The 17,811-nt window shown below is 32.4% G+C and overlaps 2 protein-coding genes across 2 annotated transcripts; one reads left to right on the plus strand and one right to left on the minus strand.

The window, feature by feature from the left end:
- Positions 1–12,196: 12,196 nt before the first annotated feature.
- LOC107947572 (uncharacterized) lies at positions 12,197–12,772 on the minus strand. The gene is made up of 2 exons (XM_016882187.2): positions 12,621–12,772; positions 12,197–12,499 (listed from the first exon to the last, which is right to left on the minus strand). The coding sequence occupies exons 1-2, from the start codon at positions 12,715–12,717 to the stop codon at positions 12,249–12,251; spliced, it is 348 nt and encodes a 115-aa protein (XP_016737676.1). The 5' UTR covers positions 12,718–12,772; the 3' UTR covers positions 12,197–12,248.
- A 3,129-nt stretch (positions 12,773–15,901) lies between these two features.
- LOC107946239 (cyclin-dependent protein kinase inhibitor SMR6) lies at positions 15,902–16,780 on the plus strand. The gene has a single exon (XM_016880476.2). The coding sequence runs from the start codon at positions 16,241–16,243 to the stop codon at positions 16,574–16,576; it is 336 nt and encodes a 111-aa protein (XP_016735965.1). The 5' UTR covers positions 15,902–16,240; the 3' UTR covers positions 16,577–16,780.
- Positions 16,781–17,811: the final 1,031 nt, after the last annotated feature.

A 17,811-nucleotide genomic window follows, 5' to 3' on the forward strand; every position in this document is an offset into this window, starting at 1 on the left:
CTTTACCTTAAAAGAATTTATGAGAACATATATTTAATTTTTCTATATTCAATGGATTCACTATGACCAATTAATTTAATTTTATTTTCAAACTTCAATTAATTAATTAATTAATTAATAATTCAAAAAACCATAAATTAATTTTCAGGTCATTTTCATATTTGGTTAGAAAACCACATTCATTTTTAAATATGACTCAATTCTCTAACTTTATCATTTCTATCTATTTCCGTTTATTTGACTTTTAGGTCATTACAGAGAGGGACGACAAACCCTAGTATAATCAACTAAGATTTTCGCCCCCTATACTTCTATTTAGACTAAGAGTTCATTTTTTTCTATTTAAAATAGACTTCTACAATTCAACAAAAAGTTCACTTTTTCTCCCTATAAATAGATGGCACCAGTAGGGCTAAAGATAGAACTTTGAGATATTGTTATTCTGCCTGAAAGTAGTGAGAGTTTTATTCTCTAAATATAAATTCTATTTTCTGTAATAACAATTCTACCGGTTTCTATTGAGAGAGATTTTGCTTTCACACTAAAAGTAAAATAAAACTATTTTTGGTTTTGTGTTTGATTTGAATCGTTTGAGCCCACACTCAAAGCAGTTCGTGCTATGAGAATAGTGAAGAAGGTCGTTCGGTTGAAAGCCAGGAAAAATAAGGGTCCATCTAACCGAAAACACATTTACGATTTTGGTAAATGATTTATTACTATAAATATCACAAACCGACCTAATTTTTAAAATTTTTATTTTTCACTGTGTAATAAAACTATATTTGAACCAGATTTTTTCCAACACTATATACCTAGTGGGTTGCATTATATAGATGCACTCTTCAAGATAATCATTCAAGAATGTTTTCTTGGCATGCATTTTCCAGATCTCATAGTCGAGAGACGTCGCAATGGATAACAATATGTTGATTGACTGAAGCATGGTAACTGGAGAGAAGGTTTCTTCATAATCAACACCTTCTTTTCTGAGTATAACATTTTTGCTACAAGTCTGACCTTATAAGTTTTCACTTTTTCATTTGCACTTCTTTCCTTCTTGTAGATCCACTTACACCCTATGGGTTTGATCTCTTGTGGTTAGTTTACAAGTTCCCACACTAAGTTGGAATCCATAAAATCTATCTCAACTTTCATAGTTATTTCTTAGAGCTTGTAATCAACACTATGCATAGCTTTATCATATGTGAATGGATTATCATCTTCCTGTTTGACAGACTCAGTGTTTAAAACACTTCCGTCAGATTGGAAGAACTTAGGCCTATGAGAGACCCTTCCACTGTGACGAAGTACCCTATGTTACTGATTGTTTACAGGTCTACTATTAGAAGTTTGTTCTGGAACCGTTTCTATAAGGCTTTGTGTATTTCCTTAAAGTTCCTCGAGCACTTCTTTACTATGAGTTATGAATTCATTCATGTAACTTTCCTCAAGGAAAGTAGCATGAGTTGACATTACCATTGTTTGCTCTTTCGAGTTATAAAATAAACTACCATTTGTTCCTTTTGGATATCCTACAAACATGCGTAATTTCGTTTGTGAATCCAACTTCCTCACAAATTTATCCAATACATAGATCGAGCATCCCCAAATCTTTAAATGATTTAGATTTGACTTTCTGCCATGCCACAATTTGTATAGAGTTTTAGATGTTGCCTTAGTTGGTACATCATTCAGAATATAACAAGTCATTTGCAATACATATCCTTAAAATGAAATTGGTAACTTTGAATAACTTAACATTAAACGAATCATGTCTAACAACGTTCGATTTCTTCTCACTACCACGCCATTCTGTTGTGAATTGTCTAACGCGGTTAACTAGGATAGAATCTTATTCTCTATAAAATCTCTAAGAACTTATCTGATAAATATTTCTCACCTCGATCAGACTGAAGTGCCTTTATAGGTAAACCTAGTTGTTTCTCCACTCTCGCACAAAACTCTTTAAATTTATCAAAGGTTTCACTCTTGTAGTGCATTAGGTACACATGCTCATATCTAAAATAATCATCCATAAAGGTTACATAATACTCGTAACCACCTCTTACACTGACGTTTATGGGCCCATACACGTCAGTATGTACAAGTTCTAATGGTTTCATTGCCCTTGTTCCTTTTGCATTAAAAGATTGCTTAGTCATCTTACCTTTCAAGCAAGATTCACATTGTAGAATATCAACTTCTTTAAGTGAACTCAAAGTGTCATCTTTCACAAGTCCAGTGATTATTTCTTGGTTAATATGACCAAGTCTCTAATGCCAAAGGCACGACTCATTAGAATGAGAAGTTTTAAGTCTTTTATTTGAAATTTCAGTTTCAAGCAATTTATACATATTTGGTTTGATAAAATAGAGATTATTTGGAATCCATTCATTACAGATAAGTTTACGATTTCTAAATATTTTAATATTATTTTTGAAAGTCACGAACAAGGCGTTTTTATATAAACATGCAACAAGAATCAAGTTTGTTTTGAAACTTGGTACATAGAAAACGTCTTTCAAAATAATCTTCCTAAAATTATCAAAATAAAGATACACATCTCCCACTGCTTTAACTACCACAGTTGTTTCATTTCTAGTCCGCAATGATAGACTCTTATCTCCAAGATCTTTTGTCTTTACGAACCCCTGTAGAAAAACACATACATTGTAACATCTCGTTTTTCAGTGGTGTCAGAAACTGTAATTTCGGGACCACAATTCCGATTAGTAAGTCAGTGTTTTATTATTTATTTAATAGTTACAGAGTTTCTGTAATGTCGTATTAAAATTTGATTAAGAATCTTTTATGTTTAGATAGTTAATTAAGTAAAAAAAGATTAAATCGTAAAAGTTGAAAAAGTTAATTGTTATTAGTAAAATGGGTTCAATAGCTTTAGAACTTTATTTGTGTGGACTTAAATGGTAAATAGGCTGTATCTTTAGATAGTGAACGGTTGTGGGTTGGTTTTTAGTGAAATATTGATTGTTTTTAAAGGTTAATTTTGTAATTAGATAATTTAGTAAATTAAAACAAAAGATGACAAAATTATCATCATCTTTCTTCTTCATTTTTTCTTGGAAAAACGAATTCACCATTTTTTAGAAGCAAGGGGTTTCAACCAAAGTTATTTTCATTGCATGGAATGTATTTTGTATTCGTTTTTAGTAATTTTTATGTTTTTGAGATCGTTACAACTAGGTTTAGCTAACCCGAGGATTAACTTGTATAACTATTAAATGTTTTAGATTATGCCATTGATTATTTTGAAGTGTTTTTTTTTAAGTTTGATGATAGATTATTATGTTTGGTTGTTAAATAGGACTATTTTTGTAAAGTGATTTTTAGTGATTTTGATGTTTAAGGATTTAAATGTTAAAGTTGTAAAATATCATGAAAATAATGTGAAATAGAGAAATATAGGGGTTGTTCAAGGGTTATAGAAAAATCAGCTAGCTTGATTTAAGCTTAATTGTGTTTGATTTGATAGTTTCGGGTTTAGGGACTAAATTGTATAAAGAGTAAAGTTTAGGGGTAAATTTGTAAATGTGAATAAAAGGACTTAAATGCATAAAGTGATTGCTTATTTGGTTTGAAGTGACTTAATTAAACTAAATTATACTTTAGATCAAGAAACTCAAAGAGTAGAGGACGTATGAAGAAAAAAGAAAACTACCGAATAGTCTCTAATAGCTGAATCATTTGACAAGTAAGTTCATACTACTTTCTGAATTTACAATTTGATATTAAATGGTGTTAATTATACATATATATATTGTCAAATTGGAAAATTTAACTTATAGTAATAAATTGGATTTCTGAAATATTTCCAATGGAATGAGTAAAAACATCATATACAAGGTTTCTGAAAGATTCTTGTTCTGGACCGAGCTCCAGTATTTGTTGCAGACTCGGTTATACATAGACATAGATTTAGCCTGAACTGGTAATCTGTTGTCATTTTAAAGGTTTAGCCTGGACTAGTAACCTTACATGTATACATAGCCCTGGTCAAGCTATATTTCTTTTTTTGTTGTCATTGGTTTAACCCAGACAGGTAACCTGACACATATATCTCTGTACCAGGTTAGCTCATACAAGTTCTATCTATTTTCTGGACTTGTATATTGAAGTCTTTTACGATGTTGATTCATGTTGTGATAAGGTTTTTACTTAATGGTTATATGCAAGTAGCAATTAAATGTGTATGGTAAGTTAGTAAATTGAAACGTATGAACCTACTAAGTATATCTTATTCTTATTTATGTTATTATTTTCTGTAGATTTTGAATACGTGAAGTGTGTTGATCGGATCAGCGGAGCTCACACCTATTTTCATCTATCATCAGTAGTTTTTGAAGTCTTGAAATGTGGTTAATTGTGGCATGTATATAAGATGCTCATTTTGCAAATGTTTAGCCATGTTTTAGTACTTTGGTTGTAAATATACTTTTGTGCAAAATTAGTACATATATATATAGCATGTTTAACATCTTGGTAATGTATATTTAAGGTATGTTTAATGGTATTTGTGGATGAAAATTTTGTAACAAATTTGGTATGTTTATTGATAGTTAGATTATTTGAATGAATGAATTAAATTAGTTGATAAATATTGTTTATATGTGGTGCCAATGAGGGCATATTGGTTAGGCACTTAGGTTGGGATGTTTTGGTATGTTTTAGGCTTGATTATATGTGTTTTGAAAACATGTTTATGGTCAATTTGGTTTTGGCTTGGTACCTAAGGAATTGGTGTTGTTTTACCTTGTTTTGAAAGCTATTTCAGGTGCACACTGCCTGAGACACAGGCTGTCATACAGCTGTGTGCCACACACAGTCACACCATACGACAGTGTATCATTTTGATTTTTAAGTGCAGGAATGTTTACACAGTTTTAGAGACTTATAGGGCCATGTGACCTTATTTTAAATACACACACGGTCTAGCACACAATTTGCGACACGGTCGTGTGACCTTATTTCGAATGCTCACACATGCAGGCACACAGGCTGAGACATGACCATGTGACCCATATTTCGAACTGTACACGATTTGACCACACGTCTATGTTTCTGAGCCACATAGTCTAGGCTCTGACATACGACCTGAGCACACGACCGTGTGACCCCTGTTTCTAAAATTTTTAAGTTTTTCCATATTTTTTTTAATTCAAATTAGTCTCTGATTGTTCCTAAACTATTTTTAGGGCTCGTAAGCTCGATTTAAAGCTCGTAAATATGATTATGCTATGAATAAAATGTAAATTCGAATGTTGTTATTTAAATTATTAAATGAATGGTTTAATGATGTTAATTGTTTTGATATGTGTCGTAATACTTCGTAATCCTAATTCGATGACGGTGATGGTTTTAAGGGTGTTACATACATGATTAGTGGCTCCAAAATCAATGATCCAGTGGTCTATTAAATCTTCCACTAAGCAACCTTCTACCCTAAAGAGTTTCATACATTTTCCTTTAGTGGTCAGGTAGTCCTTCCACTATTTACATTTGGCCTTGAAGTGCCATTTTTTTACTGTAGAAGAAACACTTAGACTTAGATAAGTCTTTAGGCTTATTGGTTCTCTTCCTTTCCACTTTATGTGTCTCAAAGAACTTAGCCTTTTTTTTTAGTGTGTTTTCCCTTCCCTTTAAAGGAAGATGCAATAACTATGTTTGCTTCTAGTTTTCGAACTGTCTGATCGCCATTCAACATCAACTCATAGGATTGTAATTCATTCACGAGTTGTGTAAGCATTAGATTCTTTTTCCCAAGATTATATACGGCCTAAAAGCCTACAAAATCTTTGGATATGCTTTTGAACACCATCTCAATTTGTGTGTTTTGGTCTAGATTGGACTCATTATTCGCAGCCTTAGCAAAGTATCTCATAATAGTAATCATATGCTCTTTGATCCAAGTGTTGGGCTTTTGTTGGGCATTCAAAAAACTAGTAATAGTCGACTGTTAAGCCAAGGTAGCTTGGCCTTTGAGCATGTCTTTTAGTTTTTCTAGAATCACTTTGGCAGTCTTACAACTTTCAGGTTGTTTACAAAGGATACTGGTCACGTTTGCCAACATATAGCAACGAGCTATCTCATCATAATCCTCCCAGCATTTTCTAGCCTCAGCTTAAGTGGTTGGAGGACATTTATTATCAAAGACTATTTTTAGTTTCTCACAGCTCAAGATAATTATGAAGTTCCTTTTCCATTCCTTATAGTTATTTTCATTCAATTTGTTTTCAGTGAATATATTTAATAAGGGAGTAGGTGTAATTTTCGAACTGAAAATAAAATATTCATTTATTAGTATCTTTGTATTAAGATATGCATTAAAATGATGCATGCGTCTTACATTAAACATTGAAAACATTTGTAACTCATTGCAACGATAGTTCCTATACCCATTGAATCAAGTCACTCTAGGGTAATCTTGTTCAACTAGTAAGAACATGGATTTCTATCGAATTAATACATGAACCTAATTCCTTAGGCATTCACACGAACTAATAATCATTTAACATTTGGTCATCATTCTAACATAAGTAGAGCTTCGTGAGAAGTTACTTAACTAGAAGATCTTAATTGTATAACCATCAACTTAACACTTATTGCATCATGTACCACAAATGAGTTATTGTGGGATAATCTCACCAAGTGACATGCTGTGACTAGTTGCCCTCTTTGAAGAAAAACTTCTTGTTATATCGTATGGTAATACCTACAACAGGGCTGACCAACTATCATACTATTACAATATAATTCTTTTTACTTTCAAGAAATCTCCTCAGTGAGGTCCACATGGCAATCCTACCGTGAGGTAGTTTAATTGTCATGCCATCACAAAAGACCATCGATGGAGGTCGTAAGTCTTGTTTAGGGACCTTCTCCCACTCAATCTTTTAAAAATATGCAAGGTTTTTAATGCCTGGTTTCAATCATGAATGATCAATATATGCATGACAAGTATATGTGGCATTCTTTTCCTAAACTATATGGCATGCTTATCATATATGCATGAATATACATTCGCAATCAAATAAATATCATCATGCTATCACATATAAAAGCATAAAATTTAAATGAACCTAATCAACCAAAGTTTTCATGATTTCATCCTAGAAAAATATTACAAAATTCACCTCAAAACATACTTTCAATTTTCTATTTTATCACCACAAACTTTCGTTGTAGTACCGATTCACGTCATCATCATTTTTCTACCGTCACCGACCACCATCTCTAGTCACCACCGGCCCTTACCATTGATCATCACCGTCAAACTTTTACCAGTTTGTTTGGGTCAATTTTGTTTCATCTTAATTAGCCTGGATGCGTCTCGGTTCTCTAGGTTTTGTAAAAAATTATAGGTTACATAAGTCCTATGTTTGTTTCTGGCTCACATAATTTATTCTAAAATAATAAAATAAATCATACGTGGAGATGATAATCCACGATCTAATTATACATACCCGAAAGTTAAAAATAATTACATTCATTTTCTAAGAATCACAACTTTGACAAAATTACTTTATCATATATAATAAAATAATAGCATACATTCATTTACATACATATCTCTAAACATGTTGATAATTACAAGAATGTTACATCTTATCAAAATTAATCACATATGAATAAGAGAGAAAATTTTGGTATCGGATTATACTATAAACATAGAACAACTTGGCTCTGATACTAATTGTTGGAAAAAATTCAGTTCGAAAACGGTTTTCTTGCACAACGAAAAATTAAAATTTTGAAAGTTGAGTCAGTTTGTGATATTTATATCAATAAACATTACCTGAAATTGCACATGTGTTTTCAGTTAGACGGATCCTTATCGTTCTCGGCTTTCAATCGAACAGTCTTCTTTGTTGTTCTCGTACTACAAATTGCTTTGAATGTGGGCTCAAACGAATTCGAATAAAATATAAAACTATAAATTATTTATTTTAGTTTCAGTGGGAAAGCAAAAAATCTCTCTTTAATAAAAATCGGAAGAATTGTAATTCTGACAAATAGAATTTATACTTAGAAATAAATTCTCACTATTTTTTAGTAGAATAACAATATCTCAAAGTTGTGTAAAACATAGAATTTATACTTAGAAATAAATTCTCACTATTTTTTAGTAGAATAACAATATCTCAAAGTTATGTAAAACTTATTATCTTTTTAGCCCCACCGGTGCCACATATTTATTAAGAGAAGAAGTGAAACCCTTTTTGAATTAGTAGAAGTTTATTTAATAAAAAAAACTTCCTATATGAACTGGGAGAGAGGGGTGGCCAATAGGGTGTGCTTCCCCTTATATGTATTATGATGGGGATTCAGGCTTATTCTGTATTGAGTTCAATTATATGTATTTCCTAAATTTTTAACTCAACATTTTATAATTTAATCCAACCCAGTACATATTTTTCTATTTATTAAAATAGACATTATTTGTTAAATAAATTTAAATAAATTAATTTTCCAATTAAATAAGTGTCTCAACCCAATTCTAGTTCCGTTAAAATTATGACAACTTTATCATAAAAGAATTTATGAGAAAATATATTTAATTTTTCTACATTTAATGGATTCACTATGATCAATTATTTTAATTTTATTTTTGAACTTCAATTAATTAATTAATTAATAATTCAAAAAACCATAAATTAATTCTCAGGCTATTTTCATATTTGGTGAGAAAATCATATCCATGTTCAAATGTGTCACATTTCTCTAACTTTACCATTTCTATCCATTTCTGTTAATTTGATTTAGCATGCAGTTCATTTTCGGTTTCAACAAATTAGCGGAGGAACCGATTTAACATATGTAATTAGGGCTCAAATGGTTTATAATTTAGTTCCAAATTTTAGTCTATTAATTATAAATTCATTTAGTCACGAAGTCATTCCACTATAATATTGTGATTGAGATCTCCTTAATGACATACCATTACGAAAACAACTCGACCAGTGCCCGTCCAATGACCTTGTCATAAGTGTGTTACCCTCATAGGATATCCTTAATCTCTTTGGGATAAATTCACTCTCCCAATATGATCCTCATAGTAACCATTACATCTTCCTTCATGAAAACTCAATTACTATCAAATAGTAATTAAGTCATTCATCACAAAGACAAACGACTCGTGGCCACGTTTACTTTTCATCTATAATGTAATGCCAATGAGAAGATATCGTTTACCTATGTTTTAGGCTATGAATTCTACTATTGTGAATGATACTACATACTACAAAAGTCATATACCCAACGCACCAGCTTTTGATTCCTTATCTATTTGAACTCGAGCTTATACTTATATCAAAATATACAAGTCACGCGTACATAGTCTATCACCCACTCAGACTATGAATGTTACAAGTGAATAAATTTATAAACAGATTTAGGATCTATTCTACTTGAGTCTTGTCCAATTTACTATCTGTTTAGTTAGTCACATCTATATTTGTATCTTCTAAAACTCATCCGCTCCGATACCCAATACAAAACATCTCCCCAATTGGACTTGATAGACGACATATTAGTCTTTCAATCAGTTTGCCTATTTTCGATTAGATTAAGTACATATTTAGGTTTGTCTACTAATATAAGTTGTCTTTCCGTATTATTATCCAACCACGTAATACCGCTTAGTATTAGTTAAACATTAGACAACTAGTGAGCCAATGTTCGCTTTTATTTTGCTTTGTATGCAAAAATGATTGAGGAAAATATACAAAAGATATTAATATAATTCATGAATAATTTTATAAACCAATCTGTTCAAAAAAATTATAAGTGTACAAACGAATATACTACACTAAGGGCATTAGATCCAACATGTATAACAATTTCCATTGGTCAAGGAAGAGATTATAAATGACCTTCCTCGAGACAATACTTATTGGTGGATGATTGTTTATGGCATGGGAGTGGTTATATCGTTGCTTGCATAAGAGAATAAGCTTGAAGAGGCAAGTTTAGTGAAGCGAACCTGATGAGGTAAACCTTGTAAAAGTGAGCTTGAAGAAGCAAGCTTGAAAGCCTTATGAGGTGAGCTTGGAAGAGTGGGCCTAATAATGTGACCTTTATAGGAGAAAACTTGAAAAGTTTAGCCATATAAGAGCAGAGGTGAGTTTTCTAAAACTAAGCATAAAGAGGCAAGCTTTATATAAATGATCTTGAAGAGGCAAGGTTGTACGATCTTGGGTTTGTAGACCTTTGTAAGGACTTCTCTTGCATTTAGAAGAACTAGTAACCAAAGAGTTGCTTGAAGCACGTTTGGATGACTGTGATATGGTAGTTTCCCTATATGTTGGCCTTTCATGGTTGATTATTGTTAAAACTAACGTCGATAATGGTAATATAGAATGATCGCAAAGCAAAAAGAAAAGGAAAAATAAAATACACAGATTTTACGTGGAAACTTTTTCGGAAAAAAACACAGGCAGAGGAGGAGAAATTCACCAATGTTGGAAACTGAATGTTACAAGAAAAATTTCGACTACATCTATTTGAAGGTTGAAAAACATCGGCCTTAAACCCTACACAAATCCCCTAATTTTATTACTATATTTTCTTTAATACAAATTTGAGTCACATGATTCTAACCATTATTAAATGACAAGCCTCAAGTTAAACTCTAAGTGGTGGATGACACGGCATGAAGATGATTCTTTTGCACATAAAATTGATGCGGTGGTAAAAAAAATCAATAAAATTATAAACTCGCTAAAATATTGCAACATCTTGCAAGTGCATGTTGCCAAGTAAGAATTAAAATGAAATAAATCTGCATGGGAGTACTTTGAGGATCTAACTCAAAGGAAGAATTGAACCATTAATAATAAAATAATTAAATTAAAGAAAATAACTATCACTAGCAAATTACCTAATTAAATTAAATATTTAACCTGAAAAATTAACCAACTAATTAGCTAACAAGTATTTAGTGTTTGAGAGAAATATTCTAAATTAACTAACAATAATAATTGGTAAATTTTTTCAATAATGGAAATTAATAACTTATGTCTAATAAATATTCTTGATATAATAACTTGAATAATCTCAAACTTGGTAACCTAAGTTGAGATACATCTTTTAGGTTCTTAGCAATATCTAAATTGGTGAATATTTTATAGGTAATTTTTAAGATTTAAACCCTCACTACCATGAACTCCCTCTTAATCTGAGTTGGGTGTAAAACTTCCAGATTAAACCTTGATAGTTCTCAATCAAGGTTCAGTAATTCCAATAACTAGATCTTTAGGACCAGAGCTATAATATCCCTAGCATAATTAATTTGTCGTCACTCAAACTAGTAAATGATCACAGGTTACTAAGTTATAATCTAGTTATTAATCTTAAGTTAATTATATTCATCAAATTTCAATTAATCGAGTTAAAAATGAAGAGAGGAGAAACAAGGAGGACACATGCAACAATGAGGTAATGAGGAGGCAGTACCAGCCTTGCCATCACCACTTTCACCACATACCTCGACCCCGTCATGTCCAGCAAGGTTGATACACTTACAGCGACAGTTCACACTTTTTGCGATGGTGATGTGGTGCCTCGTATTACAGCTTTGGAGGAGAGCATGGCACATCTTATGGCTCGATATCGATGCCACCATCAGTCGAGTGATTTTTATTTTGGTACTTGGGATGTTCTTGTTGGGTTGGATTTGCTTTTAATGTTTGGTTGACTTTTAGATGTAGGTGTTTCTTGCATTATACCATTGGTGGATTTTTTAACTTCGCTACTTGGATGGATATTTTAGTATGTTTATGCTTTTTAGTCCTTTTAGCATGTTTATGTTTGTTATTTGTTTTTTCCATTTTCTATCATGCTTTGTCGTATATCTCCTTATGATTGACTTTGTAAAGTTTTCTCCTCCAAAACTTTGATTTTTCAAATTACTTTAAGTTGGTATCTTATGCTTTAAATTGACAATTCTTTTAAATATACCCAAAAGAGGACAAGTTGTATGTTAAAAAAATTGTAACCTATAATCTTATACAATCGGCAAATTAATTTGTTTTCAACATTAAAACATTGCATATGGTTGAATTCAATCAACCAGAAAAATAGTTCTGGAAAGCAACTTTAAATTAAATTTGAATGTAATTACTTATAATTATATATTTGGGTACAACCATTATTATCCCTTGACAATCTGCTTGCTTTGGATTTAATGGAAGTGGAAAAGTCTATGGTACATTCATATCATGGCTTTTTAATTATATGGTAATGTAGTGTCGGTGAATATTTTCACGGTGTGCGAAAATCCTTGATGAGCTTCGGGAAGGTGAGGGTGGCTTTGATACTCTGGTGCCTCTTAGGCTTCGGTTTCGAAGTAAATTTCCTCTCCTCGCTATAACCATCGCCTTCTCAAATTTTCTGCTCAAAAGTAACTTCCTCATTAACCTGCCCTGCTCCCAACTGGAATCCCGTATTGATGATATCCATGTGTTGTTCACAGATTGTGAGCCTTCGATTTCCAAGAAATAAAGAAAAAATTCCGGTAAGAGGCAGTTGTAAAACGGTGTGCTTTGCATCTCAAATACAATACTGCTACTAGCATTTCTTTAGAAATTAGAAACAATACGTACCTGGAAAATTTTCTGCTGATGACGACATGGAAGGGATGCTGATGTGAAGCATTAACAGGAAGAAAATTCCTACAAGGACATACATCAATCTCACCATAGCAACGTAGTTGAATTGCCACTGTCATGCACGAATCGCCTGGTTTTTGAACAAGTTGCTGCTATACCATGAGTTGACATTTATGCCAAGCTCCTAGCTGGATTATTTAAAGAAGCGAATGTACAACAAGTTTCTTCTCTTTAGCTGCGAATTTTGCGAACGCTGACTTTGGAGTTATTTATATTTTGGGTTTTAAATATTCATCATTGATATTGATTGCAATAGTATTCATTTTTTTTTTAAATGTACTAAATTACAAAGTGATTGAAAATACCACAATTTAATTTATGATTATGTTTTAATTATTTGGAAAATTTTGGCAACTTGCAGGTGATCCAATTGAAATTCTATGGGTTAGTAAAGACAGAGACAGACAGTCTGCATTTTGCATCAAATTATGTCTGAAACCTCAAACCTCTACGGCTGTCTATATAAAAAAACTTGAAATCTTTATTTTTTCAGTAACTAAGAGGTTGATTTGAATTTCATTCGGATCAGGTTTATAAGAAATCAATAAGATGATGCATTGCTTTTTGCATTGAAAACTAAAACACAACATGAGTTGATTGAAAGGCCAACTGAAAGCTATTGGTTCTTCACCATTGTGCCGACCTTTCAATTAATATTTACTGGGGAGGGGGGTTGGCTACACTATCAATCTATTCCATCGGCCCAATGCCTCTATATAAACAATAACAACTTAAAAACATTATCCATAATCATTTTGTTCTTCTCATCTAGAGTAAGATAATGATAAAAAAAATTATATGATTTAAGTTTTAGAATTTTTTCATGATTTGTATGGGACGGTGATTAATTTTTTTGTCAAACACCTACTTGACACAGGTTCAGGCCTTGTCACCCATCTCAGTATCATATAAAAGATTTCTTGAAAATTTTCTACTATTCAAGGAGAAATTTTTAGGTGAGAGAATGTTACTGAATCCAAAATCAAGGCATGTTAAAGGCTTAAAAAATATTAACAATGATATTTAAGGATTATTGAGGAGAGGTCAAACTCTTTATTGGGAAAAATTTTCAAAGTGTTATTTGTTAGGTGTCGGCAGACGCCTCAACGATGGAAGTATGTGTTCAGGGAGTTTGTGCTCATTTTTATCCCCGAATTTTGTCTCCTAACTTCGCAGAAAGTCTTCAGTGGGTCCACGGGAGGGGAGCGCCTCGCCCACCAAGGAAATGTGAGCATTTAGCCTTGGTGGGATTCAAACTCATGCCTTTATATGACATTAGTCGATAAGAATGGTACCACTTAAGCTCACCTTTCCTTGGTGGGCGAGGCACTCCCACTCCGTGAACCTGACAAGAGCTCTCCGCGAAGTTGGGAGATAGAAGTCAGGGATAAAACCAAGCATAAACGCCCCTGAGACAATACCTCCATCGTTAGACTTCTCCCAAGAGAGAGTCTGACCTCCCCTTAACACATATCATTACATCTTAATACTTGTTAATGCATTAAAAAATCAACCAATTGAGTCATAAAATTTTATATATTACTCTTTTATTTTTAGTAAAGAAAATTTTTAGTACTAGTATCAATAAAAGTACCTTTGAGGTCCTTGTATTATGAGTCATATTGCATTTTACCCCCTTTACTCAAAAAATAGGCAAAGTAATCCCTGTTGGTTAGATCAAAGAGCAAATTAGTCATTTCTGTTAAAAATTTCTTCCATTTCTACTACTAAAAACTAGCGTGACTGACAGAATAACCGTACAATTATTCGTTTCATGGAGTGCCATGCATGCCTCATTTTGACATACAAAGACCAATTTTTAATATAAGAAGTGAATAAATTTTGTAACAAAATGACCTGCTTGCTCTTTGATCCAACGTATAATAATTAATTTGCTCATTTTTTTAATAAATGGGGCAAAATACAATTCGACTACTAATACAAAAACTTCTGTAATACTTTTACCATTATTATCCAAACAAATGTGAATGTATTGTCAAATCTTTTTAAATAATTTTATTATCTTCGGGGTGAAATTTTTTTTTTAAATTCATATTTTACGAAAGAATTCGAATTCAATTACAATAATAAACTATCCTTAAAAGAAATTTTAGCAAAATTCAAAATTTTAAAAGCCTACTTTGCTAATAAATTCAAATGATTTAATTGTAATCTAAACCTTCATAACTAAGCTTTACTTAAAACATTTTTGTTTGAATCTTTTCCTTTCTTTGGATGAGGCTTTATCTTCCAGCTAATGAAAGGCAAAGAAAAAGCCTTCTTTTGAGAAAGCCTCTAAAGAATTAGGCTTTTTTCCCCTTTATATCCAATTAAGAGGATTAGGTTTTTATTATTAAAAAAATGAAATATTACAAACTACAATGGGCAAAGTTATCGAACACATTCATCTAATGTAAAAGGAAAAATTAAAATTTTATGGAAAAAAAAAACATTCGCGATGGTATAAATTAAATAATTTTGACGCAATATAATTATATTATTGTTGAGAGATTTTTTTTTTCGGAAGAAATTTTTAGAGTTGTCTCTCAATTTTGACAATGGTAAGTGCTTGAGTTTATCTGAAAAGATGGTGAGTTCAGCAAAGTAGAAGTGTCTTGTCAGATCAGACAATGTATGGCATACGATCACCTACCAAAGAAATATGAGTATTTGTATTTGGTAAGGTTTGAGCACGTGCTCTAAAACATATATGACACTTGTGGACAACTATGTTATCACTTGAAGTAGACACTTTCAAACTCTCAATAGAATCAAAAGATAAAATCCCCTACAAAGCAATACCGATCTATTGAGGAGTTTATATAAACTTCCGATGGATAACAATTTGAAGGTTTCTAAAAAAATCGACTTCCTCAATAATTATATAAAAATAATAATTAAAATGTGTCATAATATTATAAAATTTTAAATATAATTTGACGAATTGGTTAAGGGTGTTCCTATATTCGTATCTAAGATTGTTTAAATGGGTGTGTGTATGGATGTATAAGTTTGAAATTGAATTGTGTAAAAAAATTAAATATAATTATAATTTAAAAAATAGCAGAGTTAAATACAATGAAAATACGAGATCAGATGTCATGTCTGTGGCACACAATTTGGCGCCAAAATCCAAGTAGTTGTTTTCGGCCTTTTGGGCTTTTGTTTAAATTAGATATAATTTTCAAGGCTTATGTCACGAGTTTCCTCGGGTTCTCTTTTTGAAGTTTTGATTGGTATAACTATAAACACAACATTCATGGTTACATCTCTTTCTTTGAATTTATTTAAAGCCCTTTGCATTTGACTGCAAACATTTTTTCTCTTCTCTCATCGCCCTTCACCTTCTTTCTTGCTTTCTTGCTAACCAAAACCTCTCTATTCCCTTTCCATTCCCACCGCTTTCCTTCTGCTTTCCTTTTGATTCTCTCCACAAAAGGAAAAGAAAAGAATTCCATCTTTCCTTTTTCTCTCCTTCTTTATTCCCTTATTCTTTCCTGGCTAGCTATAATTGTAGTTGGAAGCTGTGGGTAAATTCAGTTCGATCCAAGGAAATGGGGGTTTCAGGGAAGCCAAAAGCGGATGAGGGTCTAGATTCACAAGGCCAAAAATGGGTTTTAGCTGTGATTTCTATACGAGCTCCATTGAAGCCTATATACACAAGTGGTCCATTGAAGACAAATAATGATGAACAAGGTGACGACTCATGTTCCACCACTCCAACGGGTGAAGATGCCAAAATTCAAACCTCTTTGACTTGTCCGCCTGCTCCTAGGAAGCCAAAGCCTTCTTTGAAGTGTAGCTATGGAAGAAGTGTTAGAGAGTTCTTCACTCCTCCCGATTTGGAGAGTGCCTTTATATGCCATGTCGAAAGGGAAAGCTCTAGTTAACGACTAATTCATCAACCCCAAGTTTGTAGGAGCTTTAATTGCCTCCCCACCTCTTGCATCTGCTTATCAACTTTTCTTACTCTTTTAGTTTTCCTTTTTCTCTTTAATTCCATCTGTTTTAGGGTGTTTTATAGTGATGATCGTTAGAAGTTTATGTACATGGGACTTTATAAATTAATAACATTGATGGAAATCTTTAGCTTCTTTACTTTCCTTTTTAGGTTTCTATATAGAGTAGTATTCTTTCTGGCTTCTGTATTGACTCTAAATACCACTAGAACTGGAACTTTAATCGAGAAATTCTAAAGCATCCAAATTCAGACAAGTAATGTGGGCTTTTGTATTTTGGAAGCAACAGTAGGTAGAACTATTCATGTTCATGCGTGGAAGTGGTACATTCAAGTCAACATCTAACTAAGGTTACTTTATATCTTATACGAAAAGTTGTTAAACCCAAAGTAAAGGTAAGTAATCCTTTTCCAAGGGTAAGGAAGATGCTGCATGGATGCTTCACATTTCACACCAGCCACATGCATTTCCCTATAAAACGCTTTGCCCAATCACCCACTTCCTTTTTCCCTTGTTCTTTCCACTTCCAACCCAACCCCTCCAATAATTGACCATATTCTCACTTGCATTTACATTTCTAAAATTAATCCTTCTGCGACAACTCCTAATTGCCAACATTTTTAACTCTATAAATAGGATTGATATATCTTTAAATTGTACTTATAAATTTAAAAAAGTAAATGACAAAATTTAGACTCATTTATAAAATTAAAAATAAGTGGGAAAATCCAATTGTTTATAAGTGAAGACTGTGGAGCAGCTAGCATCCATCCAAATCCGTAGTTCAAAAAAGTGGAGAAGGGAGTTCACGTAATCTGGAGTTTGATTTTGTACACTTAAAAACAAAGCATTCTCGGGATTAGAGCTATGAGATTGAAGCAATCATGTCTCAACACGTCTAATAAAGGCTGCCAATCAATCCATTTTGGATTAGATTCTTCACTAAACCAACCTCCCCGCCTACTTACTGGCATTATTGGACACCACATGGAGAGTCCAGACTCGACACCTTGTATATTTATAATAATATTATTCTTTATTCATTCAGCAATGTCGTCCGCCCATGGTGGCTACTTCGTCATTGCCTCTGCCTGTTAGCATTTTTTTTTTAATTTAAATTCTGTCTTGTTGAGACTGCCTTTCCACTTGTATCATTGAAGGGGACA

The sequence above is a fragment of the Gossypium hirsutum genome, chromosome D12 (assembly GCF_007990345.1).
Source record: "Gossypium hirsutum isolate 1008001.06 chromosome D12, Gossypium_hirsutum_v2.1, whole genome shotgun sequence".
NCBI classification, from domain to species: Eukaryota; Viridiplantae; Streptophyta; class Magnoliopsida; order Malvales; family Malvaceae; genus Gossypium; species Gossypium hirsutum.

What these genes read in the sequence shown, in the direction of transcription:
- LOC107946239 (XM_016880476.2), top strand. Translation starts at nt 16,241, where the DNA reads ATGGGGGTTTCAGGGAAGCCAAAAGCGGATGAGGGTCTAGATTCACAA.
- LOC107947572 (XM_016882187.2), bottom strand. Translation starts at nt 12,717, where the DNA reads ATGGTGAGATTGATGTATGTCCTTGTAGGAATTTTCTTCCTGTTAATG. An exon ending in ATCAGCAGAAAATTTTCCAG is followed by an intron (nt 12,500 to 12,620) that starts GTACGTATTGTT and finishes TGGAAATCGAAG; the next exon opens with GCTCACAATCTGTGAACAAC.